The sequence below is a fragment of the Paramacrobiotus metropolitanus genome, unplaced genomic scaffold (genome assembly GCF_019649055.1).
Source record: "Paramacrobiotus metropolitanus isolate TYO unplaced genomic scaffold, Prichtersi_v1.0 Parri_scaffold0000066, whole genome shotgun sequence".
NCBI lineage: Eukaryota > Metazoa > Tardigrada > Eutardigrada > Parachela > Macrobiotidae > Paramacrobiotus > Paramacrobiotus metropolitanus.
This window is the reverse complement of record NW_026570286.1, coordinates 398931-425083: the sequence shown is the minus strand read 5'-3', so window position 1 is coordinate 425083 and position 26153 is coordinate 398931. Positions and strand designations below refer to the sequence as shown.

The window sequence follows — 26153 nt, the reverse complement described above, 5'->3', positions numbered from 1 at the left end:
TACAATGCCACATTCAAGCGTTAGAGTATGAATGAATGCGAGTGTGGCGAATTGAATGATTAATGCCCTCTGCATAATACAAATATTCGCCGATATACCTAAAATTAGATTTTTATCCTTCTGTCTCATGTGCTACCGCTTTTAATTCAGGCACATTTTCAGTAAGCAAAATTGTTTTTCTTGCATTTAGAAGACGTGTAAAAACATTCCATAACACGGTACACAGTGTATCCTGTACTACATACGCAGACTGTACACGCTATACTGCTATGGTTGATAGAGTTTAAGTGATTGGACACTACAAATTAATTGCACTTGTGTAAATGTTTTTGTTATTGTATACGCCGAAAAACAGCCGGTTGAACAGGGCTATGAACGAGGATTTTATTATCCCTAAACGTCAGTTAGTCTGGACGATATACGACCGAACTGGGTGTGGTTATCAGGAGTTGGTAACGTCATCATCGCTCCTGTACGTGGCCGAGTGAGCACGCACCTCATCCAGAGTGCCGCATAAAAGGATGAAGAAGATGCGGCAGTACAATTAAATCAAATGAAATATTGCCTTTAGCCATATATCAAGCGATTCAGCTATTTGTAGGATACTTTCCTAGAGAGCAGCTTTGTATCTTTTACTCTTTGTTCAGAGTTTTGCGGTAGGATACTTTTGTCCAAATTGTACAGCACCTACAGCGCTGTAGCTGCTTTTTGGATTAATTTCTTGTCAAGGGCTGCTTTTACAGGTACCGTGCAAACCTGATAACGTTGCTGCATGCGGTTTACTCGTATATGATGACACAATGTCATAAGACTTACAAGTACATAGTTGTAATTTACGTACTTGGATATACACATTGTATTATTTTGTATTTAGCAGCTACCCGCCGGTGACCTTAAATTTATTTTATATAAAAAGAACTTGCTAACTTTGATGAAAATTTTTAAATTATATATTAGTTACCGGCAAACATCTTACATGTTGAGTGCGTTGCTGTACCGGTAATATGAATGTGTGGCTATTGTAAAAACTGCTTCCTACTAGTAAGGGTTAAATGTACAAAGTGTATTGATTGTGCAAGTAATATTTTTATCGATCGGTTTAGGTATTTTTTATAGTAAATGTAGTTTACTCGATATATGTAAAATGGAACCATACGTGTACATACTGTTACGAGGGGAAGAACTACTGCTTTGATGATATCATAAGAATATTGGGAGCATATTACTCGAAAACAAATAAAGTATGTATAATAATATGATTTTAGAATTTTTTACCGGCACTTTATTTTCCGCTTATCTAATTGGCGCTGCCAACACATGCAGCGCAGAAAATCATTTTCCGCACCTTTAATGTAATGAGAGTATAGTAATGATTAAGAATAATAAAAGACATTAAATGCAAAGATTAATCAATTTGCGATTGTTACCATAATCACGGAGATTGTAACTCTGAATAATAATTCGTATTCACTCATTATTCTTTATTGCTTATCATTCTTTATTTAATAATACTACACTCTGAGAGTTAACGGAAGCCGTAAAAGCATGGCAGGTCAATTGCCTTTAAAGTGAATCGCATGAATTATAATAAATATATATAATTATATAATAAGTATATAAGATATGTCAGTAATGGTGCCGATGTGCTTTTGTTGTAGCAAACGCAGTACACAGTCAAAGTAGCATTGCGCGTTCATCCAGTTTATTTTCAAACTACAGAAATATTCATTCAGAGGTCAGCTGACTATCTCTTATGTATTGTTAATGACATTTTCAGTGAGTAGTGAGTACTGACCACCTATGCATGCTTTGCATTATTTGTACCATTTGCGCCTGTCTATTTTTCTTTATATTGAATTCTTGTGCTTAGAAGTTGTTTTTTTTCAATGCAGTTATTGAGATTTTTTAACCAGGATATTCTGATATGGAATTTCGCCGTACAAGTTATCACAGATTTAATCATTTTCATACTTGCTTAATGAAGACGATGAGCATCAAACAAATAATGCTGGAGCAGATACTATGGAGGCACTTACAATATTAATCGTTTACATAATGCACTTTGTTAATGCTTATACACAAAAAACTGCTTGGAATCAGCTTAGGTCGGATGTATTAAGTTTAGAGAGTTAAGCTTAAAACAGCTCTGGTGCTAAGGTAAAGTTTAATAAAAAGCCTTCGATGAAAGTAGTGTGATCATACCTATCAGACAAGGATAAAAATTCCGACTTCAACAACGCTGCAGCAGCATGTGAGACAATAAAGGCCAAAGTAGGGGTTCTATTTCATAAAGCAATTATTTTTTCTGGCTGGACGTAATTTAATTAAAATGCCGTCTTCTTTCCGGCACATCGAGGCAATTTAATAAGGGATAATTGTAATCACATTTGCGTACGTTCGGCGTTTTACCAGGTATGATATATAAATAAAGCTGCGCTGCAGTGATCATTCGGTTTACACCCGTCACTTTCCGCAAAACGCGCCATATTAATTAAAAACTGGAGATAAATGGTGTCAAATAGCTGTGTAATTTGCAGATCCAGCTGGACTGGATGATTGCCATTACGTAGATACCGAAAATATAAAGCAGCATTTTCCTCCCACCGCTGTGCGACCGTGGGAACAACGATCCGCCGCACACAGGCTACCGCTGCTTCATAACCGACAGTAGTGCAAACGACAGCGACTAATTATGGAAACGATATGGGTATTGATTGGACTGTACTTTAACATATGCCTAATTGTATTATGCCCGCATCAAGCACTTTCCGCCGTCATTAACCGTCAGGACGACAAATATCCCATGGAAAATTATGCCGGCATCGACGTCAATGTGGCTAATGATATTTCTCCGTATCAGCCTGATAACAGAAATTTCCCGCTTTTCACCGATGAACAATCAGTGCAGCCGACGGACGACTTATCGCCGGTTGCTGCTATTGATGCACCAACACCGGAAGTCGCGGAAGAGCCGGTATTCACCTCGTACAATCTGCTGGCTGCATCGTCCATGGGCAAACGCAGCCCTCAACCGGCCGAGGAGTCCGGATTAACCCTGTCCATTATGAGCCCTTTGGATGTACTGCGGGATAAGATGAAACAGCAGATGGCCTTACGGCGGCTCATGCAGAAATCCCGTACCGCGTCGGATAATGCCAAATTAATGAAAGAATTCGGCTGATATACCGATCCTTATACCAATCGCGATACCCCGGCGTAAATATAATTATGTCATCAACTCACCTGGATCTCTCAAGTGTCCGGCTTGGTCACATGCGCTATAATTCCATCAACAATATCGGTTCCATCCAGACGTAACCGCTGATGAATCTGATTTTTGTAAATGTTGGATCTTTTGTCGGTTTTTATGAGGTTATGAATAGGATACGCGGTAATGCAATATTCATCTATTATTGATCGCTCCATAATTTATTACTGTTATCTGGTTTTTCTCATATGTAGGGACTATGTCTCGGGGTTCACAATATAATTCTATGCGGCACTCTCTGTGCGTTCATCGTGATAATTGGTTTATTCTCATTGTAAAATAAAAATAGCACCTGTTTACAGTTACATCGATTTGCTTATTATGGTCGCGCAATATCAGTTAAGTATATGAACTGAATCACGTCAATAAGTGTCTGTCTATCGTTTGCCGAACGCCGGTACTGTAAAATTTGTGAAAGTAAATGCTGGCTTATGTAAGCGCATCAATTTACACGCATAAAAATTATGTTCGCATTCAAATAAGCACTTGTCGCTAATTGTATGAATATACATATAACAGATCATGAACGACTGAGATTAATGGCTGAGTTACATTTACATACCGGCGCCAAATTACCGGTTCTATAATGAGCACACTTGTCCATTTCCTCTTCGGAATAACTGCATCATTAATATACAACATATACCCGGCGTTGAAGTGTTTTTTGACAACTTCCAAGCCGACCGGAGGTCCATCAGGTCACTATAATATGGCGCTCAATCGGATGATCCTATTTTTATCCCCAGATACGTTACGGCCAACAATAACGTGCCCTTGTCACTGCTATTCGATCTGTCGAGTAGATATCTGCCAAGTGCCATATTAATCATTCTTGCCAGTTATCTGGTAACACTAATGTACATCTTCCACGCAGACAGGATTCCAGCACTTTTTCTATGAAACTTTTCATCACGAGCTATACTTATTACAGAGCAAAGAATTCCATTGGAATTTATCCAAAAGCCAACAATTTTTTTAACGAATACAACCTTGCTGAAATATGCGTATCTCTATTTCGGTGCAGCAGCAAGCTCTGCATCGTCGTAATACTCAGAATCCGGCAGTGTGGTGGTAGTGGTAGCGGTGGTGGCAGTTGTTCTTCTCTTAGTGTTCCTTCGCCGTTTTCGTCTCGTTTCCGCTGCCGCTTTCGTCGTTGCCCTGGTTTTCGGTGCGGTAACGGTGGTGGTAGTGGTAGCAGTGGTGGTAGTAGCCGTGGTTACCGCGGCTTGTGTGAACACCTCCTGCACAATCTGTTGTACCGCAGCGGTAGCCGGTGGCGGTTGTGTAACCGTGGTCAGCGGTGGTGGTGCCATCGTTACCGGCTCCGGTTTCTCACACATCCACGATGGGAACGTGTTGACCTTTGACAGCGGTGTAGGTTGTCGGACCCAGTCCAGCGCCTTTATGACGCTAACGAAATAGACATCACCTAGTTTTAGGGCTTTATCCATGAACATGGTCAGACCCTCGCCGCGCTGGAGACTGTTGAGATACCAGGCGGTATGCGCGGATAACAGATACGGTGCCCGGTTGGTGTTGTAATGCCGCAGGAAATTCTGCCAGAATAAATCGGCGATTTCCTCAGAATAGCTGGGAAAGGCGCACACGTCGTACATACTGCAGGAAACGTTGTTTAACCCGTGGAAATAGGTCAAGGGTACTTCCCACAAACCGGGAAGTAACCTTTCGGGCACGGCTCCTAAGAAAGTACATCGAAAAAACACTTCAGCGAAACAATTCATATGCACACACCGGAAAACGCGGTTTACGATTAAAAAAAGTATCACAGAGGGATTTGTTGGCATGTTAAACATTGTTACACAAATCTCAGCTCAAATCTCAAATTTTAAACTTAAGTTTACTATCAGACATGTAGTATCCATTTCCTTCTTATTATAATATCCATTAATATCGTTTCTGTTTTCTCCTTCTTATCTATTTTCATTCTTATTTTTTGTATAAATCTGTGAATCACGCTACATTTACTGAAGCACAGCGGTGGGCAACGAGAAGATACGAGTAATTCTAAACTTATGCCCAAAATAATTATAACACCGGAAGAAGGAGCAGATCCCTTGCTGTACGTGATAGTACCTAATTAAATTTTGCAGTACCATGTAAAACAATTTAATTCAGGGAGCGGCACATTAACGTACTCGGGCAAAACTGAATTATACCGGTAAGCGCGTTTGACATACTTGGAAACATGGATGCGGCATGGGCGCATCGAAGGTGTACGGCCACAAAGGCGGATTGGTCTGGGACGATGGGATGGAGGAATCGTACAGGAAGCCGTTATCCCACAGCATACGAAACTGTACATCCCCGCCAATATTGAGGAAGGGTGCACGCATTCCGTAAATCTGGGACGTGTTCACGCCGGCTAACTCCTCCGCCAACTCCACCTCACCCACCATCTCATTGCGCCATTGCTGATAAGTGTAGCGCGACATGTCTTGATGTCTGTGCAACGGACACAAAAGAAGTTGTTATGTTGTTTGTGTGTACCGTGCCGGCAGAAGTCAATGCGCGTAAGTGGGTCAAATGTACGCGTATCCCGTTTTTATACAGCAGTTAGTGTAGGCACTAATCACCATCCCACTAATGGAATAGACGCGCTGATTAAAGCAATTAGCAGACCGATTTAGCGGTATTCAAGAGTTATGTAAAGGGCATCGCGTCAATGGTTAAATTATCGCTGGTATTCAACGCACATTCAGGATTCATCTTAACTAATGGACCGAAAATGTCGCGGACAAAATAAAAAAAAGTTGGGAATAGTTTTTAACAATGACAAATTATAAGAAAAGTTAGTTGACAATTTAAAGCCCTACTACATCATCCGTTAAAAGAGGCACTATGATAATAACTTATAACTTGTTTAAACATATTCATACGCTGCATGTCAAAGTCAAACAGACCTTTGTTCTGCCATGAAAATGAAAATCAGGTATAACAAAGACATTAATATTATTTTCTTCCAAATACGTATGATTTTACTATACGGAATCGCACTCTTACAAATAATACTATCTCTCAAAAACCACATTTCAGGATATGCGTGTTGTGTATAGGATGTTTACCGATAAATTTATTTTGACCTAATGGTAATCTTCATTATGATTAACTGCGTAGAAGAGTCAAATTTTTTGTTGCGCAGGTCATCCTAATTAACTGTGCTGTATCAAAATAAAATCTGGATTATATAACGACAGTTAAAGAGATCATTGTTCCAATTTCCGACTACCATATATACTCACGTCAGGGAATGCGAGGCAATTTCATGTCCGTGCCGGGCTAAATATCTGACGAGTTTATAATCGGTCCATTGATTGGAAAGGAAGAACGTTCCCGTAACCGGACACCCATTAGGATTGAGACGCTTGGACGAGAATACCTTGTCCATCAAATCAATATTGCCTCCGTTGACCGCATCATCAAAGGTCACCATGACAATCTGCGGTGTTTCTTTGGGTGACAGATTGTTCGGGATATTGTTCGCTTCACAATAGCACTCCGGAAGGCGGCATCGTTTTTCAACGCAAGGAATCGGTGCGTCTCCCACTCGTTTGATGGTGTAAGTTTTTTTTGGTGCTGGCGTAACCGTGTCAGGCAGAACGTAATTGTCGGGCCCGAAGAGCGGGGCTTCACGGGCCGTTGTCACCTGCGCAGCGGATGTACGGTTAAAGGTCACCGGTCCAAACGTCACCGGTGGTTTTAATTAAATGTCTGTTCTTGCGAAATATTTCGTTGTTTCGTCATTCATGCCTTAATGTAATTGAAGTGGCAGACGCATTATGGATATTCGAGACATTAGAAAAATACGTAATTAAAGGCTACAACTACATACTTCATAAAATTGGCTATTAAAACCATGTTTATGATTACACCATTGTAAAACACAGGTAGTGAAATTTTTTATGCTCATAGCAAAATATACGCTGTGAATTTTTTAACTGGATCATGTATAATTATTATTGTGCCCATATTGCAGGTAATCTGCATGCTCGCAAAATATATGTTAACTGGATCATGTATAATTATTATTGTGCCTGAGTTTTTAAAGATATTGGCAAGCTTAATCTGCAGCGATATGTTAATATCATTTTAGCTGATAACACTTTCTAACAGCTTTTCCAGTGAGTATTATTAGGTATACGATTTTAATGCATTAATTAAAATTATTTTGCTGATTCCTGTCTGTAAACAAGGATTCGGGAATTTTTAAAAGCATTATGTGCGTATTGCCGGGTTCTTTAACTTCTTTTACATAATTTACCGGCGCTTTTGTGGTCGTATATCCTAGTGCCTCCAAGAGCTTCTGCTGCTTTTTCCACTTCGCCACCAGCATCTGGTATTGTTCGAAGACGGTTTTTGGTGTTCCCTTGCGGGTGATATTGAAGCGCAGCATGATGTTGTGCGTGATATCATCATCCGGGTTGTCTCCCACTTCTTCCTTGTACGTCATGAATTTGGCTTTGTACAGTAAATTGTAACCTTTGTCCACGGCAATTTCGATCTTATCCAGCTTGGCCTTTTCCGCTGCCGGTAATGGCGGAATGGTGGCCGGAACCCAGTCGCGGATGACTTTTCCTGTTTGTCAGCAATGGGAAAAAATGTATCCGCAATAATATGACACGGCAGGAATTGGGTTAATTGATGAGTCACGCTTTTTTTACCGTCGATCACCGTGCAGATTTCCGGCTTGGCCCAGTCGCAGTTGTATGTCTTGTGGCTGAACTAAATACAGTTTCCATGCTGATGCATTCAAATATTACTTACCTGCGTTACATTAGCGTTATTCTTTTACCTTACACTTACGCTATATGTATGTATTATCCATGCATTAATAACTGTACTTTTATTTGCAGCATTAGAATCGATTTCAGACATATCAGTATAAGTAACTGAAGTAATTTGTATGCGCTATGCGCAATCATCATGATTTTGCGATACATATACAGTACTGTAACGCAGGTTATTTGTCGCTGAAGATTATTAAACAGCGCGCCAAAAAAAAGTTATTACAGAAATACTTAAGCAGATATATATATATATACACTACATAATCTTCATTGCATTTAATGGAAATGTTTTTAGCTTGCAAAATAGATTTAGTAGTGTTTCGGTTATCATAATAGATAATTACATAATATACGGCAACCAAGTACGTACGATTAATCCAAAACTGCAGCTTGCCGCTAATGGATTTTTTTGACTGCAGATCCAGTATGCTTCACACGAGTAGGGATCGGGAAATTTCCGAAATCCGAGGGACATTTGAAATCACTGGAACGCCGCGTGATGCCCGGAATGCTGAAGGCTTCTGCACGCCAAATACCTAATTAATTTGAATTAAAATTCTCCAGATTGTTCTTTATACAGACCAAGACAAGATTAATTAACAAGCCGTACAACCAACTCTTCAGCAGATCAAAACCGGCATCGAATTTCGGGTTTTCCCATTTTATATCCTAATTTTTACATCTCCGTGTACCTGATATAAGTCCACATAATATGGAAAGCACCGGGAACCGGAAATGAGCTGCTCGTCCGATGGACTGCATGATGGCCCACGCAGAAAATTAGAAACACACCGCTGTTAATGGTCTGACAAAATAATTAAAGATGGAAATTACATATACGATAGACATGCGCAGTCGAAACAGCTTTTCAGACCATAGATGATGAGCATGACAGAGGTTTGGCATAATGATCCACATTGGCGACCATTATCATGCCCGCAGCGTTGTGTATCAAATAATCAAGGCCAAGAGCAGATCCAACTTGACCGATAAAAAAGTATTATTCGACCTGTTCTTATGATATTCGGCAGTGATATAAATTAAAATAAATGCACTATACGGTATAACATTTAATCTATAGGAAAATGAATTTGTTGTACAGATGCAGTAGATTACCGGAAAAATACTGCTCGAGCAAAATTTATTTAACGTTTCACTACCATTTTATAGCCATATAAAAAAAGGCACCAGAGTACTGTAATTGCAAAAATTAGGCCGTAATTACAATGAAAAACTAAGCCAATGTGTCGTGCAGCATAATGTTTGGCGTTCGTTTACTGCGGAACAATGTTGTTTTGTTTATGCAGCTGTGATGCAATTACATATACTTAACATATATATTACTAAACCGTTCACATCGAATCTTTCCACGAAAATGCTTTATTTGTTTACGCTTATGAATGATGAAGTTACGGTATCTAGCCACATTTAAATGGCTTAAAATCATTCAACTTGGTTATGTCCGTTGGTTTTTGCATCCACTGGAGCGTCTGCTTAACCGACAGAAACCACACATCGCCCAGCTGCAGGGCTTTGTCCATGAAGGCCAACATTCCCGCCACCCGGCTGGGCGAGTTGAAATAAAAGGCGGGATGGGCTGACAACAGGAATGGCGCCCGGTTGCTGTTGTAATGCCGCATGAAATTGTCCCAGAAGACGTCGGTGATCTCTTCGGGATTACCGGGAAATGTACAGGCATCGTACCTGCGTGCAAAATACATGGTCAATAAAGAAACCACGATATAGAATGCCCGGTATCAGTATACATCTAATCAGTTTAATTTTCTATGGTTCATCTAATAACATTCAGATATTTTCGTCTCACGAGAAATTATCCCAGTTAATTTGTAGTGCTATGTAAGATATTTTAGCTGAGTAAGCAGAAAGCCTACGATTTCACGCCCACGATGCTGGCATATTTCGCAGCAGAAATTAAACTATCGGCAGTGATACGACACTTTCAACAAAAACTGGAATAGAGTATTTCAATTTTATGTTCTACGCTCCCTGCTACAAACATTGCAATAAAAATATAAAAGTAGAAAGTGCTGGCTGGGTATTTTATATGTCGGTGATTTTAAGGAAAGGTTTCTAAATCTGGATACTGTAGTAGAAAAGGTTTCTGCGAAGCTGGGATACTGGTACGGTATATTATTTACACACTACGCCTAGACGGGATTCGGTTAATCGCCGGCGACGCAGACAATGTATGCATTGCATGCCACTCACATGCTGCACGCCATCCCATTAATGTCCAACACATCCGTCATAGGCACCTCCCATAAGCCGGGATAGTAGCCGGTGGGACAATTGCGGAAGCACTTCTGCGGCAAATGGGTGTCCAGGGTGTAGGGCCACAGGGGCGGGTCTAGCTGCGAGGATGGTATGGAGGAGTCGTAGAGGAAACCGTTCTTCCATAGCATCCGGAACATGGTGTTGCCGCCGATGGCCAGGAAGGGTGCCCGCATCCCCACAATGTCGCTCACTTTCACGCCAGCCAGCTGTTCGGTCAGTTTGGCTTCACCGACAATCTCACCCTGCCACTGACTTTCCTTGTACCGGCCAAAATCCTTATGCCTACAAATTGCAAGGAAGATATTATTATACGTAAAAACTGCTACTCTTCCCTGTTTTCCATTTTATGTTGTTAGAGGTAAAAATTAATGATCACGCTAATTATATTATCATAATTATAGAAGAAACTCCAATAATTTTAGTCATCGTGAATGTGTAGCGTGAGCAAACTCTAGTTCGGTATCGGAGCTCCGAAATGCGCCACTTCACTACATCAGATACCAAATTGGACAATTATACCAGATAATCCACCCTTACGCAATTTTGCACAATACAAACTGACACTTAAACCAGACTAGTTTTGAAGAAACTTATTACTTACAGTTAAGCCAATTACGCAAGCGATAATTTACTGGAAAACACCTTTAAAACTTAAAATTTTAATATTATTTGATTGTATAGTAACATTATGGTAACATTACTTACTGTACTTATGCAGCTACTGAATAGACAACTTACGTCAACGAATGCGAGGCCACTTCATGACCTCGTCTCGCCCACTTCCTGACCACATTATAATCCGTCGCTGGATTGGCGAGGAAGAACGTCCCGGTTATGGGGCATCCATTGGGGTTCGTCCGATTGGCGGCGAACAATAAATCCAGCAGCTCCGCATTCCTCCGTTGGCCGCATCGTCAAAGGTCACCATGACGATCTGCGGCGTATTCTCGGCCTTAAGGCCGCCAGGAATCTTCTTGGCCGTACAGTAACAGTCCGGTAATTTACAGTTCTTGGCATTACAGGCCAGCGGCTTCTCGCCCAACGGCTGCACCGTGTAGGTTTGTTTGGGGGCGGAAGTGTACGTTCGGGAAAGGGTGTAATCGGGCGGTCCGGTCACCGGTGGAACGTAGGCCGGAGTTGTGGTGGCGAGGATGTGGGAGGGAACGCGGGATACGCTCTGAGCTTCCTGCCATTTGGCAAGGATTTCCTTGGCGCTCAGTAGACGAATAGGAGTGACCGAGTTGGGCGAAGCCACTTCCGGCGCCGAAATGGTGTTGTTGTCGTTGTTGTTGAGCACCGGCGAGGGGGTGTTATCAAAAGAAAACTGGAAGACCGGGGCGGGAGGCGGTGTCCAGTTGCGCACAACTTTTCCTGCACGAGGAAAGTATTTGATTCAGTTTACATTGACCAGTGAGTAGGGATTGTATGCATTGACTGCCTGATTGACTATTCGGTATTTTAAGTTGGCGGCCAAAATTCAACAAGTACTTACTGCAAATTATTTTTTGCTGTACCGGTAAGCCATCAATGTCAAAAACATCATATTGTCCTACCTGTTTTCGGACAGTGTGATAATTATTTTTTAAGTAATAGTAATGGCAAAAGAAAATACTGCAGGCTACTTTACAGCATAAACTCACCATTTACTCTAGTGCAAATTTCCGGACTTGCCCAGTCGCAATTCAGAAGGACATGGCTATACTTGAAATATCCAAAAAACGGAATAGTTAATTTTTTGAGGACAGATTAAATGTTCCAGGTGATGCTTACGATTAAGCCGAAGCTGCACGTTGCCGCAATGGAATTGTTGTTATTACAAATCCAGTAGCTTTCGCAAGAATCGGGGTCCGGAAATGATCCAAACGGTTTCGGGCAGATAAATGTTGATTTCATAAAGGTTCGTAACGCATCGCACGATGTTAATCGAACAACAAATAATACTGAAACCAGATAGTTTTACGAACCGTAAAATTGCACCAGAATGAAAAAGTAAACTACTCGCTTTACCTGAGACAATCCAGAGATTTTGGACACATAACCGCCACATACGCTCCATGGCTTCCCGTTTTGGCATTCAGCGCTCAGCAATACAATTTAACAGCTGATTAAAATTTGCATAATTCAGCACATGATTCAAGCGGCAAAATACTCCTGCAGCAGCTGACTATAAGGTGGAGCTCGTGCACGCGACAAATGACAGTAATTAAAATGGAAATAATTACTGTAAGAAGAATTAATCGTTCGAATAGCGCCTATGTCATATCCGTTGCAGTGGCGCTGATTATCGGTTCATTAGTCAAGCAGGGTCAAAACAACAGACCATTTCTGGTTACATCTGACAAAAATTACTACCTTGTCTTTTTCCGGCACTTTAAAAGAAAAACTCTGTATAAACGCGAACACTTGGATGTGAAATGTACAGAAAAACTTGTCCGTGCAGATTGTAGCACAAAACGCAATCAACGCCGGAATGTTATCGCATGGACATCGAAATCGTAAGTCTTGCGTCGTAATAAGATTATTCGTAATACGAGCACATATATGCGAAATTCGGTTTCATAATTTTTGAATAGCTGTTTGATCCATCAAAGTTATTAACAAGGCTCACTGCCAATCACATGCCAAATTAAAATTTTAAAACCAACATCAATAAAAATCTTCAGAGTAGTGATTATTTGCGTACAGATCTAAATGAAATAATTCATCCTTAACTTTTCTACGAGATAAGTATGAACAAAAAATCTTGTTCGTATTATTTGTAAATTTTGGAGTTCCGCTTTGCGTCCACTTTGCAAAAGAATTTCAACCTGTAAGAAATGTATCTGTTGTAGATAATTTTACTGCTTTATTTGCTTATGCAGAAATCATTCAATCTACGGTTTTTAAAAAAAGTAAATGCTTAAAAATAAAACTAATTGTAAGAAGATCTAAGAGATGTAAGCAAGTCGTAATTATGATTGCAAATACCATTTACAATCTGACACAAAATCACAAACTTTAAAAAAAATCCAAGAGATTTTTGACTACTCACTTCTCGTCGCATTTCCGCTGAACAATAAGGTCGTTGTAAAATATCTAACAATAATTTGCGATCATCGTCTATCAACGGCGGAAGGCTCTGAACATCAACGCCAAAACGCTCCCAGTCTGACGGGAGAAGACCCAGCCACCTCACCGTAGGAACAGCCATAATCAAATTATCAAAATGGGGAGCCTGTAAATCGAAGATAAAGACATAAACGTGAACTGGTACACAATGCACTCGTATACAATGCTACCCGGACTCTCCTGATTCCTGAATTCCAGGCTGATATAGTTCACAGTTATCAAGTTCTAGTTAAGCACTAAATATGTGCACAATTACTGACCAGTTATCAATACGATCAATTATATTACGAGCAATTTTTTAGGATTATAGCACAGATAGCATGGTATGGAGTACCTTTGAACCATACCGATAAACGCACATGATGTCCATTCCTGAAACGAAACGGTTCTGGTTGAAAAAATTTATTCCAAGGTGCTGTCAAAGCAATATTACCATGTGGATCGCTATCCGTTATAAGGAAAATGGGAATCTGAAGCTGTATCCACAATTTGCGCAGGAATAATCTAATACTGTAATCAGGATAACCTTTTCCCTGCAATTTTCAACAACACCTGTACTTGTGTTGTGGTACGATGTGATTTTTGACCCTAATGCTATCAAAATTTTTACTCACAGTCATAACGATACATGGCAGCGGAAACTCGGGGCCACAAATCCCTTCGGCTATGAGTTGCTGAAAGGTGGCATCTTTTTCTATAATAAAAATAACTTGGGCGTCCGACTGCAGGATTTCTACATTGTCCACTGAAGTGGGAATGGAGATGCCCTGCATATTTTGCAACAGTCAAACTTCACACCATTGTTTTTATAACTGTAACACGGTTACGTTTTCAGGATTACAGTACGTACGCTATACGTGTGCATGCAGTCAAAAATGACATTGTTGTCGCGAAACGACAGGTGACCGGCGACCAGCGCCTTTTCCGACGCCACAATGTTCAGATGATAGCGTGGAACACGCAGCATGAGGGTGATAATATTCACGGCGCAGTTGACGGCTTCCTGCTCGATGAAAAACGGGACATCTTCGTAAAACAACGCCCTTAAAACACCAAGAGTACGATTCCTCTTACGTACAGTCTACAGAGGACTAGAAATGGCAAAAAAGTACAGGTGCACGAGGTGGTAGCCTACCTCAAGGTAGCGGTAAGGTTCTCCTTCAGCAGCATGTAAATACGTGCTAAGACTTTGACAACTGCAACTAATGCCCCACAAATAAGCAATTTATCGCGATTAAGATCAAAAGAGAACACTCTTACTGCAAAGCAAGGAAAAAGCGACATGAAAACCACACGAGAAGCTACTCACTAAACTTCCGTGCGTTACGTTCAGGGAAAAGCGACAACGCATTCCGACGGAGACGATCTGGCTTAGGAGCCAACACCCCTTCATCATCCAGCCTGATAGACAGTGCGATCAATAAGAAACTACTCAACAACCGACAAGAAAAGAACATTGGACGCACATAAAATCATCCCACTGCGTTCCGGGCCCTTCATAATCCAGACCAGGTACCAGTCCCCGACGCAGCTGCTGACAGATGGTTAAGAACATCCTACTGATCTTCCGCATGATTCCAAAACTGCAAACATCCCGGCACATGTATGTTACAGCTGAAACCAAGCGTTCATCTGCTCTCCTGTCCATGCGCGACACTTACTTGCGATACAGCACCGGATCAAAAGAAGACGGAGGAGTGTACAACGGTGGAGGGGGTGCACAAATTCCGGGCTGGTAAGGCGCCGAAGGGTGAGATCCAGACTGGGAGACCGTCCATGCGTGGCCAGAGGGAAGGACGAAATGGAGCAGCTGTTCGCTTTCAGTAACAATGATACGAACTAGTTGGACCTCACCCGACCGCTCATCCTCATCACGCTCAGATTGTAGGAAGAACAAGACCGGTGCATGATTCTCAATGGTTTGCTGGTAAACGGCAACCGCAGAAGAACATGCATCCATGATTACAACAAACTCTACAGAATTAACGACGAAAAGGAAATCAAAAAGTTTGTATAACGGTTCCGTAATGCAAAGGTTATTATTTAAAATGTGTCCCAAAATACATAATTTCTGTGTTATTGTTAGTTGTAACGTAATATCACATAATAATGTTGTACAATGTACATTGTACACAGCTTAAGCTGAATTATGTGAATTAATTAAGCTGAATTAAGCTGAATACCTCATAGGCTCATACGGTACTGACAGTGACTACTGAGTACATGTACTGCACTTTGCAAAGAAAGGCGCTGCATGCACAAACATGCGGGTAACAGCCAAGCAGCTGCAGCTACGTTTAATTTTATACTTACTGTACTACGGTAGAAATCCAGCGCGGGAACACGGCTTCCGTTCAGGGAACAGGGAGCAAATTTAGATCAGTTGTTCTCTGTTGTTAGACCTCCCGATGCTGTTTTCTGCTGATTGAGTGTACTGCGTTGTGATGTTAATAATTGTTTTTCTATAAGCGGAATGGGTATAATAAAACTTTGAAAAATTAAACCGTACTACAAATTACCAACCGCCGGAAATAATACGCTTTCGTCGACGGTTTGGAACACTTTTTCTATTCTCTGGCAGTCGAAACGCTCGGGACAATTGGTACGTCCTTTTAATATGTTTAAAATTTAATCATTTTAGGCAGTACAAGCATGCGCCAGCGTGTTCAACTGTGTACTGGGTGTTGCGGCTGTTGCCGAACAGCAGTATAATTACGGTAAATTACCACCTGTAGTGCTTCTGCTTACTAAATTTTCTTCACGGGGTACCACAAGCTTTTAAACGACCGTATCGTGATAAATCGCTTATCGGGCAACTGTTAGTTATCATACTTCTAGACGAGTTCCAGTAAACATTACTTAACTTTATTTCTCTATATGCTATGAGATTAATTAAAAAGCCACTGGTCTACGCCACCGGACTAGCTCGATTTACAAAAATTCGGCCGGAAAATCTTCCTATGCATACCAGTATGCCTGGAGAGCCGTTGTAATTAGCGGCCGGCGACAATTGAAAATACTTCACGAGAAAACTAAAAAAAGGCACCTTGATAGCTTTGAAAACAATCGCTTTGAGTCCGGATCCGAAATAGGATTGCTTTGCATAAAGTACCACGCAGTACAAAAACAAAGTGCTCTAATTTGCTGGGAAACCGCAAGGCTTAAAAATAAGTCGTTTGATACGGATTTATCAGCCGATTCGGAAAATATTTACTAACCGGGGCAGAACAAGCCCACAAGGTATGCTACCTTTAATTTTACAGATACTTACAATCTAACAGCTCATACTAAAATGTATAAATCAATAAACATCTTTCAAAGGTAAAACCCATTAAAAATTTGCGGCAGCATTGTTCAGTTAGTGATTTAAAAATTAGCACATTGTTTTTGTCGACCGGTTAACAACAGAACCGTAAATAACAAAAGAAAGCTGAAATCGATAGGATAACTCCTTTTATACAATACAATACTCGTATGACGTATCTGTAGTTAGATTGGACAGCGGACACTTCAAATGGCTATTATGGCTTCCACCGGTTTATTGTGACTTTAGCGCGATGCATCAGCTTCGGGGCTTACAGACATTGCAGAACGACTTTATGAGCGGGTGGCTGTTACTTATCGTTACTTAAGTACCATTATTTCTGTTACGTAGTGGCTCAGCGTGCCGAAGGTGCATGTATCAAAAAACTGCTCAAATGTTTAGCCCCTTCGGATTTAGCTTCATTTCGTACCATAATTCCTGGATGAGCGTTCGGTTTTGGCGAGGAACCAGCTGAGAATTTGAAGTGTCTTCCTTTTAATTTTTAGCTTTTTCTTTCGCACTGCGATATCTTTGCTGGAAGATTTTGACATTTATAACTTGTAGTGTAGTGGCTTTTATACTTCTACTGCTTTTCATGGGTAGGGATTTTCTTCCCAAAAAGGCAGCTGTTTTCCGCGACTTTTTAAGGTGAGTCACCGTGAGTGGTCTCGTTGTGGGACAACTGACAACGCCATGGAATGGGACTTTCCATATTCCATGTTATAGAAAGTAGCTTTTAACAGTGTCGTATTGTGTGCCAAGTTGCCAGTAAAATTGATTTGATGTTATCCATTAATCTTTTTAATGCTCAAATGAAATTGATGGTAGTGAAACTCAAATGAATCGTAAGTAAACAAAATAAAGCAGCTCCTAGTCCTGGGTCTGCTTTTTTATGTATTGCTGCTATTTTTGCTGGTGGTTTTAGCCAGAACCTATCTAATGCTTTTTGAGTTTTCGCTCATCCGGTTGGCTGTAAAAACAGTAAAGCGCTTGAAAAATATTGGAGTAGCTTTATAAAGATATTACTGAAAAATATTACTCATAATTCACAAAGACAGATAAAGTGCTTACTCCGTACTCGAAGAGAACTGTGTTATTTTTTGCATAATACAGAGCTGCAGCGTCCATGTCTTTGTTCTTTTTCTTTAATAATTTTATAAACGACTAATCGACTAAAGTAGATTAAACGACTAAATTTTTATCTTTATCGAGTTTTGGAATGAGTTCGCAATTTGGTTGGTTCGTGACTTTGTGGTTTATACTTTATCGTTGCGCGACTGTACGCTTAACATTAGACCAGTATTTTCCTTTGGTTATCTTCGGATGCTAATCATAGGATGTAATAGCCGTCGCTGTTTTCTTCCAGAATCAAAGTGAGATCTGATTTCTGTAGCTGCGCGCTGATGTCCTAATAGTTCTTCTCTCCACCAACAACAACTCCCATGTCGGACCAGCCTCGTCGTAAGTATCCTAAACGCAGCGTGCCCGCCGAGGATATTACTGCACAGCAGCATATTGAGAAGCTATCGGATCTGACGGATAGTCAGTTCGCAGGGAAGACTATCTTCTTTGAACCGGTGACCAAGCCGTCGTTTCTCATTATGGACGAGGCTGGCGACAAGAGTCTGGCGGCGTTGGCGCGCCGTCGCAAAAACAACACGGATCATGCGGCCTTTGGACTGCAGGTGCCCAACAGCGAGACCAAGAAGGGCTCAGTGCGTAACTGGCGACCCATTTTGGCTGTCAGTCCACCCAACGGCAGCAGTATCGGGCTGGTGGAGCAGAGCTACGAGACGCTGTGGGATGTTCTGCAGAAGGCCAGCGCGAAAGTCTTCCAGGGGATGGTGCTGACGGAGGCCTTTGAATTGCTGTATAATAAAGTGGAATTGGCCTGTACTAGCAAGTCCGAAGTGCGGTTGTTCGCGGATCTGAGCGAGCTGTTCAAGATTTATCTAGAAAAGGTTCGTCGAAATAATCTTTCGTATTTTTGACTTTTTGGCTTGTTATTGTGAGTCGTAACGGTAAGACTGCGGTGGCACTGTTTTCATAATTTTTTATCATTTTATATGTTTTTATTTCGCGGGATAGTGCGAATTCGCAAGACAGTTTGAAACTATCTTTCAATAATGTTCGCTCCTTTTATCTTTTTTAAATAGCGTTTTTGTCGTGCCGAATTATTTTTGCGTTAATGAGAGAATGATTCGGTATTATTAATTTTGTTTATGAATTTTTGAATTTTGGCTGGTCTCTGTTTCCTCGTCTTTTGGTTTCTGGCAGTCTTGGTAATAATATTGTTCAGATGAGATTCTTGTTTTGTAGTGGATAAATGATTTGGAATCACGCGCTACTGTCACCGACGACGGGGAATTCCTGCAACAAGTCGACAGTGCGTGGCAGGACTTGTGCGCCAAGATCAAGTTGATCCGTTGTATTTTTCTGGTTTTGGATCGTACATACTGCCTCCAACGAGCCGACGTGCCGACCATCTGGGATATGGGCATCGCGATGTGCCGTAATTTTGTAGTCAATGCGCAGAGCACGGAGAAGAAAATTTTTGATGGATTACTAAAGTCCATTGAAAGGGAACGCAGTGGCGATCAGGTGAACAAGGGTTTGCTGAAGAATATCATCCGGATGTTGGCGGATTTATCACTGTATGAGAATCCCTTCGAAGGCCTGTTCTTGAAGGATACTCAGACCATGTACAGTATGGAGAGTCGCGAGTATCTGGCCACACATGATATTTCTTCGTATCTCAAATACGTCAAGAAACGGTGAGATTTTTAAGGATTTTTGGTTTGTCATAATTTTCGCTTCCATTAAGTAATTTGAGTGAAGGACGTTTCGCCATCTTTCGCTTTACGTAAAAGTATAATAATAAATAACAATTCCTTCTCGTCTTGTTCGGGAATTTGGTAAAAAAGTGTCAAAAGAAATGAAAATATTTATTGAAATGTATTATTTACAGTATTATTTACTGTTACTTACTTATTTAGGTTTTTTTTAAGTCTCGATATTAATTTTTTATTGCTTTGTAGCTTGGATGAAGAGGAACAACGAATCGAGAACTACCTGCAGCTGTCCACACGGAAACGTCTGATTCCCATTGTCGAACAGGAACTGATTCAGACCCATCAATCCGCCGTCATCGCCGCTGGCACGGACTTGTTGATGGACGAGAAGCGCATGGAAGATTTGAGTCTCATGTATCAGTTATGTTCCCGCACGGCCACCGGCCTGTCGGAATTGCATCGAGCATTCTGTGATTACATTAAGCGCCGCGGTCGCGTTATCGTCATGGATGAGCAGCAGGATAAAGATATGGTTCCTAACATGCTCGTCCTGAAGAGCAAGACGGATGACATCCTGAAGAATTGCTTCAGCAGTGATCCTAACTTCAAGGATGCCGCTCGCGAAGGATTTGAGCATTTTATCAACCAGCGGGCCAATAAGCCGGCGGAGATGATCGCGAAATTTGTTGATTCCAAATTGAAGATGGGAAATAAAGAGGTTTCGGAAGAGGAGTTGGAAATGTTGATGGATCGCCTTTTGATTCTTTTCCGATATATTCATGGTGAGTTAATACGTTTTCTGTCGCACTCGTTCAAACAGCTACCCTAGAAAATTTTATTTTAATAAGTATTGAAATATAAAATGTGCAGCGTTTCACGTATTTTTCATTTTAAAAAAGCTGGGGAGAAAAAGTCGGTGATATTACTTTGAATTATTAAGGAAAAGTGGTTAATTTTGGTAAATTCTTGGGCTTGAATTTAGATGAAGACAAATGCAGTGATAATAATTTTGCAATGTGATGATTTAGCAATGTGATCGTTTAGGTAAGGATGTTTTCGAAGCTTTCTACAAAAAAGACCTAGCCAAGCGTCTCCTGTTAAATCTATCCGCGTCGGTGGATGCCGAGAAATTAATGTTGCAAAAGCTGAAAACGGAATGCGGTAGCGCGTTCACCAGTCGTCTGGAGGGTATGTTCCGTGATATCGAAGTCAGTAAAGAACAGGCGTCAAGTTTTCAGGAGCAGCTGACCAAATGGAAGCACGCGGGCATTGACGTCCAGGTGAATGTCCTGACCCAGGGAATCTGGCCGAATTATCCCGTGGTGGAAGTGACCCTGCCGCCCGAGATGACGGAGTATCTGGATACATTTAAGAATTTCTACCTGTCCAATCACAACGGACGGAAACTGCAGTGGATCCACAATCTGGGGCAGTGCCGGTTGAGTGCCTACTTCCCCAAAGGGAAGAAGGAGCTGCAAGTGTCGCAGCTGCAGGCGGTGGTGCTGTTGCTGTTCAACAATGTGGATGAGCTGGGTTTCCAGGAGATTCAGCAGGCCACTAGTATTGAGGTGGAGGAATTAAAGCGGGTGATGGTGAGCCTTACGATTCCCAAAATCAAAGGGGTCCTTAACAAGAGTGGAAGCCAGACCGCAGTCAGTGTGTCGGATACGTTCACCTATAATGATACGTATACGGCCAAACAGTTTCGGATAAAGATCAACCAGACACAAGCTCAGGAGACAGTAAGAATTTTACAGAAATTAAATTATGTGATTCAACTTTTATTTGCAATTTTGCATGTGTTTGATATTCTCTACCGCAACGATGAACGTCGCATATCAGCTTTAATGCTTTAATGCGATATTACTGATTTAATTTGAAATAATGTAACTTTTTAATTTGCAGCCGGAAGAAGAGCAAAAGACGCAGGAAGGTATCTTCATGGATCGTCAGTATCAGATTGATGCTGCTATTGGTAAGCGAGTATAGTCCTTCTTTTCCCATGATCTTTCTATTTTGTTTATAAGGCTGTAATAGTCCTTAATAAGACGTTCCTGCTGATACAATCTTGTCTTATTTTTAAACAAATTCTGAAAGTTTATTTTTTTTCAGTGAGGATTATGAAGACTCGTAAAAGCCTGAAACATGCCATTCTTTTATCGGAAATCTACAAGCAGCTTCGTTTCCCTGTGACGCCGAATGATTTGAAGAAGCGCATTGAAAGTCTAATTGAGCGGGATTATATGGCACGGGATCGCGATGATCAGGCCACATATAATTACGTTGCCTAAGTGGATGGTTCTCTCAGCTGTACCGGAAGGTTTGGTTGTTTTGTAAAATTCTTTGCAAGAGTTGGCCATAAGGTTGAGTTACATGTTGGGACTTCTCCTTGATGTTTTAGTTTACAGATGGAATATAATGACTTTCTTGTTCTAATGCCGTTCTCTCTGTTTTATGAACGATTAAACTGGAATGCAAATTTCGTAATGATGGGTACATTTGCATGTAAGAGTCTGATTAAAAGCAATTTCCTGCAGGGAAATTGGATTTTCTTGCATTTTATTGATATTTACATTCAGTACTACGTAGTGCATTTTCCAGTGCAGCCTTGCAGATGTTGATTCTCCGACTCTTTTGTTTGCATTTTTGAAAAATACTTACTTATCTTAAAATTTTTATTTAAGTGGAAACAAGAGGTAACAATAAAATAAAAAATTTAAATAAAAAATAGAACATTTTTTTCTTTGGAATGCAACTTTTTTCACGTCAGTATTGCAGTCACCAGTTCGGTGTACACCAACTGAAAATTTTTGTTTAGAACTATTCAAAAGAATTTCATCATATCAGGAAGACGTGGTATGCATTATCGTGCAAAATCATTGATAATTGTTGGTGGCCGCTGTGACCTGCGGGCAACGTTGGTGAGCATGTTATTTGGCCTCATAACTCAATTTTCCACGGCAGGTTTATCCGAATTTCTCTTTCTGTTGGTTGTAAGCATTGTAATACAGTACGCTGAGGCTTTTTGGATCAGAATACATGGTTTGGTTAAATGAAGGTCTGATGACGAGCAGATGATTTAGCACTGCAGCACACACGTTGTGTGCCAAGTTATTTCGAAAGCATTGGCCCAAAGACCTATATAATGCAGTGGGGTATATAATATTAATTAGTTCTTCCGCTGCCATTCCGCCGGCCAAACACCATTCCGTTCTGATCGAAAGTCAGCTACGTGGATTTATATTATTATTGGTCACGTTGGTTGGCTGCTGTATCGGTCTCCGTAAAATATTATTTTTACGGAAAGCAGCCCCGGTAAACCATGGCTTCCTTTGTTTCTTTGTTATTTATCCTTGTTGGATGTGGATATGGTAAGCAGAATCGGCACACGCTCGAGTTAAAATAAGTGTTGATAATTGTATGTAAAAATGTTTGCCAGAACTGGCTTAGTTTTTTTTCGGAATATTTGTATGATAATTTGTTTCTGATTAATGGTGTTCGGTATTTTACTTCCGGTTAGCAGAAACTGGAGATCAATGACGAGACCTTCTTTATACAGAAATAATAACCGAAAAAGGTAACTGTATTATTATCTTTTTTGGCGTGTGAATGCACTTCCGATTACAGTTTTTTCTTATTCTGAATTTGCTGGCGATGAAGAAGTACAACATCACGTTGTTTTTTGTTAAGTGACTAAAGTGTACATGTGCTGTTCAGTGATGGGAAATCCACTATTGCGAGCGAAAAGGCAATTCTCCTTCACTCAAGCCGCCACCTGCTTGAAAGTAGCCGGTTTCTATCGGAATCCCCAACGGCCGCGTGGCTCCGTGGAAGAACTGAGGAAGCAGTGTCGCAACTTCTACCGGTGTGTCGGCGGCACGGTCTTCCAGTTGAGCTGCTCACCGCAGACCAACTTCGATATTGTCCTTCAGGGATGCAGTTCGCCTGAGGCTGTGACGGACGAAAACTGCGCTCTGGACACAAGTAAGCCGGCCGTATGCGCATTATGACCTTTTCCGGGATAGTTATTTGTTCATTTTTTTATGGGATTTGTTAAGATGGTGGATATTTTTCAGCAGGGTTGCACAAGTTCTCCTTGCATAGTTTGAAAATTTTGGCCTAATTGGTACTCATAAAAAAATTTTGGATAGATATAATGTAGTGCGATGGCATCTCCACTTTGAAATTGCCGTCTTGTGAGGGTGTCTAAACGATAATATCAAAATTGCCATGTGTTTCGTAACCTTTTTCTCTGCACTTTTTAGTTTCGTATAGAAAGCGATATTTGCTTTTTTTCCACAGAGGATGACTGGAAGCCAGCGACCACACCGCATCCGCAGTTCGAGAACACCAACTGCTCCAAGACGGACTACGCCTGTGCCAGTGGTCAATGTGTGGCGAAAGAACTGTTCTGCAACAACAACAATGATTGCTCCGACGGCAGTGATGAACTGGTGTGCGGTATCGATGAGGATCCGCAGCGCGCGGAACCCTGCAACCGCGATGCCTGCCAATTACCTGACTGCTTCTGCAGTCAAAAGGGCACCTCCACGCCCGACGACATGCCGGTCAACCAGGTGCCGCAGATGGTGCTGCTCATGTTCGACGGTACGGTTAGTCAGTGGGGTTGTCTTGACGAGCGCTGTTTGAGAAGTCTGTTTTGCAGATGCCATCAACGACAACAACATTCCTATTTATGACGCCATCTTCACGGCCAACCGCACCAATCCTGGCCAGCAGTGCCCCATTAAGGCCACATTCTTCGTTACGCACGTTTTCAATAACTACCAGTATCTGGAGAAGCTGGCCAAATCCGGCAATGAAATCGCTCTCAAAGGAGTCGAGTAAGGATTTCCGATAAAAATTTTACTCTGTTTTTCTGTAAAAATATGTGATTACTAAGCGTGTTATAATTGCAAATAAATTTAATATCAAAAACATCATAATTAAAATAGTTTTCTATAAAAAAAGGTAATGTCTAACTATATATGTAAATAAATTATACTTCAAAATTGTACATAAATTTACAAAGTTTTTATTATAGAGCTTTGATTATAGTTTGTTATATTCTTCTCTCTTTTACTTTTTTGAATTGTGTCAGTTTTCGTCAATAACAGGCTTCTCTGGATCTTTTTTTCACACAGTGGTAATACTTCTTCTTGTAGTACGGATCGTCTGGAACCGTACTGGACTAAAGCCACCCAGGAAAAACTGGTCAAAGACTATGTCAGTGAGCGCAAGATCATCAGCAAATTCGGCCGCATCCCCGAGAACACCATGACCGGTATGCGCATGCAGTACCTGAAGGGTGCCGGCAACGCCCAGTTCGACTTCATGGCCAAGAACGGCATCAAATGGGACAGCAGTATCGCCATCGAGCCCCTGGACAGCCCCATCTGGCCCTACACCCTGGACTACCGCGTCCCCCACCGCTGCTGGCCTCCGGAGAAGCAGGCCCAGTGCCCGGCTCGCCCCTTCAAGGGTCTGTGGGAAATCCCGCTCAACACGCTGGCCGGTGTATACGACGAAACCTGCTCCGTCCTCGGCTCCTGCTCCCGCGCGGAAAGCATTCAGGATATGGTGGCCATGTTGGATAAGAACTTCCAGAAGTACTACACCACCGACCGTGCCCCCTTGGTCCTGTCCATGTCTACGAATTGGTTCGTCCCCGAACACCTCCTGGGTCTCATGCAGTGGATCGATACGACGCTGACCACACATAAGGACGTCTTCTTCGTTACCGCCTCGCAGGCCATCCAGTGGATCCAGAATCCGACACCGTTGGACCAGATTGGCGGGTTTGATCCCTGGAAGTGCCCGCAGCCCAATCCGGTGCCGGTGTGTGATGAGCCGCACGGGTGTAATTTGGAGGGGGCCGTACCAGAGATGCGGGGCAACTACATGATCACGTGCCTCACTTGCCCGGCGTTTTATCCTGATTTCGGGATTACTGACGGGGAAGTGATGGAGGCGTAAAAGGGCACAGTTTGTTATTGTGGTTGTCTCGTTTCTCTGTCAGATGTTTTTTGCTTTTTCTTTTCCGATGGCGTTGCCTGGTGCAAACAGTGATGGCGTGGCACAAATAAAAAGAAACTGATATCCGGTGTTCGTTGGCATTGAGGTTATGGGCACACTGTTCATGTATTCGTGCTACTGGTTAGGGAAATTACACCAAAACTTTCACTATCTTTTGCCGCTATTCAGTTCCAGTCACGCTTTTTATATGGAAAAGTGATATCGCTGAGTTATTACATATACCACGATGACCGTCCAGTGATGTGTTTTTGACATTATTATTTGTTTTTAAAACAAACAAAGAACAAAATCCAACAGGTCGCAAGTATCCAATCAGCAGCAGTTATGCGTTTTAGAAAGGCGAATCAGTTTTCTTGTTCTCTCGTAAACATTCTCCACTTCGCCACCGACTGCACTGTGTAATTTTATAACCACGGTATCGGTGCACACTGTGCGGCAGCGGGGAGCTCACTTCCTTTCTCTAGTTTTGTAGTTAGTACTCGTACTTTTCTTTGAAAGAAAAACAACAGCCGCGCTTGTAGTGGCAGATATATCCGTACGGCGTC

At 41.5% G+C, this 26153-nt stretch overlaps 5 protein-coding genes and 1 long non-coding RNA gene across 8 annotated transcripts; 3 read left to right on the top strand and 3 right to left on the bottom strand.

The window, feature by feature from the left end:
- Positions 1-528: 528 nt before the first annotated feature.
- Positions 529-3659, top strand: LOC129594115 (uncharacterized). 2 transcript variants are annotated; one of them, XM_055490687.1, is made up of 2 exons: positions 529-743; positions 2538-3659. In XM_055490687.1, exon 2 carries the CDS (start codon positions 2693-2695, stop codon positions 3179-3181), a length of 489 nt encoding a protein of 162 aa, XP_055346662.1. In that variant the 5' UTR covers positions 529-743; positions 2538-2692; the 3' UTR covers positions 3182-3659. The 2 variants fall into 2 exon arrangements, with proteins under 2 accessions (XP_055346662.1, XP_055346663.1); XM_055490688.1 differs by lacking the exon at positions 529-743 and adding an exon at positions 1657-1735.
- Positions 3660-4090: 431 nt separating this feature from the next.
- Positions 4091-9129, bottom strand: LOC129594096 (uncharacterized). The gene is given in 8 exon segments (XM_055490663.1): positions 4091-4946; positions 4949-4967; positions 5467-5731; positions 6529-6932; positions 7548-7861; positions 7948-8008; positions 8444-8609; positions 8766-9129. Coding segments are annotated over 7 exon segments (1836 nt in total). The 5' UTR covers positions 8549-8609; positions 8766-9129; the 3' UTR covers positions 4091-4278.
- Positions 9130-9301: 172 nt separating this feature from the next.
- On the bottom strand, positions 9302-12942 carry LOC129594100 (chitin deacetylase 8-like). Its single transcript, XM_055490669.1, is given in 7 exon segments — positions 9302-9777; positions 10303-10650; positions 11107-11266; positions 11269-11739; positions 12009-12069; positions 12139-12308; positions 12376-12942. Coding segments are annotated over 7 exon segments (1563 nt in total). The 5' UTR covers positions 12443-12942; the 3' UTR covers positions 9302-9491.
- On the top strand, positions 12653-15572 carry LOC129594116 (uncharacterized). Its single transcript, XR_008691165.1, has 3 exons — positions 12653-12863; positions 14378-14534; positions 14810-15572. It is a non-coding gene; the product is annotated as an uncharacterized LOC129594116 (long non-coding RNA).
- Positions 13424-15588, bottom strand: LOC129594107 (meiotic recombination protein SPO11-like). Of its 2 annotated transcripts, none has more exons than XM_055490678.1 (9): positions 15138-15588; positions 14943-15059; positions 14786-14877; positions 14612-14678; positions 14327-14519; positions 14091-14243; positions 13910-14009; positions 13824-13848; positions 13424-13582 (listed from the first exon to the last, which is right to left on the bottom strand). In XM_055490678.1, the coding sequence occupies exons 1-9, from the start codon at positions 15434-15436 to the stop codon at positions 13561-13563; spliced, it is 1068 nt and encodes a 355-aa protein (XP_055346653.1). In that variant the 5' UTR covers positions 15437-15588; the 3' UTR covers positions 13424-13560. The 2 variants fall into 2 exon arrangements, with proteins under 2 accessions (XP_055346653.1, XP_055346654.1); XM_055490679.1 differs by having other exon boundaries at positions 13836-13848.
- A 1621-nt stretch (positions 15589-17209) lies between these two features.
- On the top strand, positions 17210-25671 carry LOC129594146 (cullin-4A-like). Its single transcript, XM_055490730.1, has 12 exons — positions 17210-17428; positions 18147-18741; positions 19100-19554; positions 19819-20354; positions 20617-21314; positions 21478-21547; positions 21685-21854; positions 21981-22077; positions 23290-23556; positions 23875-24180; positions 24239-24416; positions 24738-25671. The coding sequence occupies exons 2-12, from the start codon at positions 18223-18225 to the stop codon at positions 25546-25548; spliced, it is 4107 nt and encodes a 1368-aa protein (XP_055346705.1). The 5' UTR covers positions 17210-17428; positions 18147-18222; the 3' UTR covers positions 25549-25671.
- Positions 25672-26153: the final 482 nt, after the last annotated feature.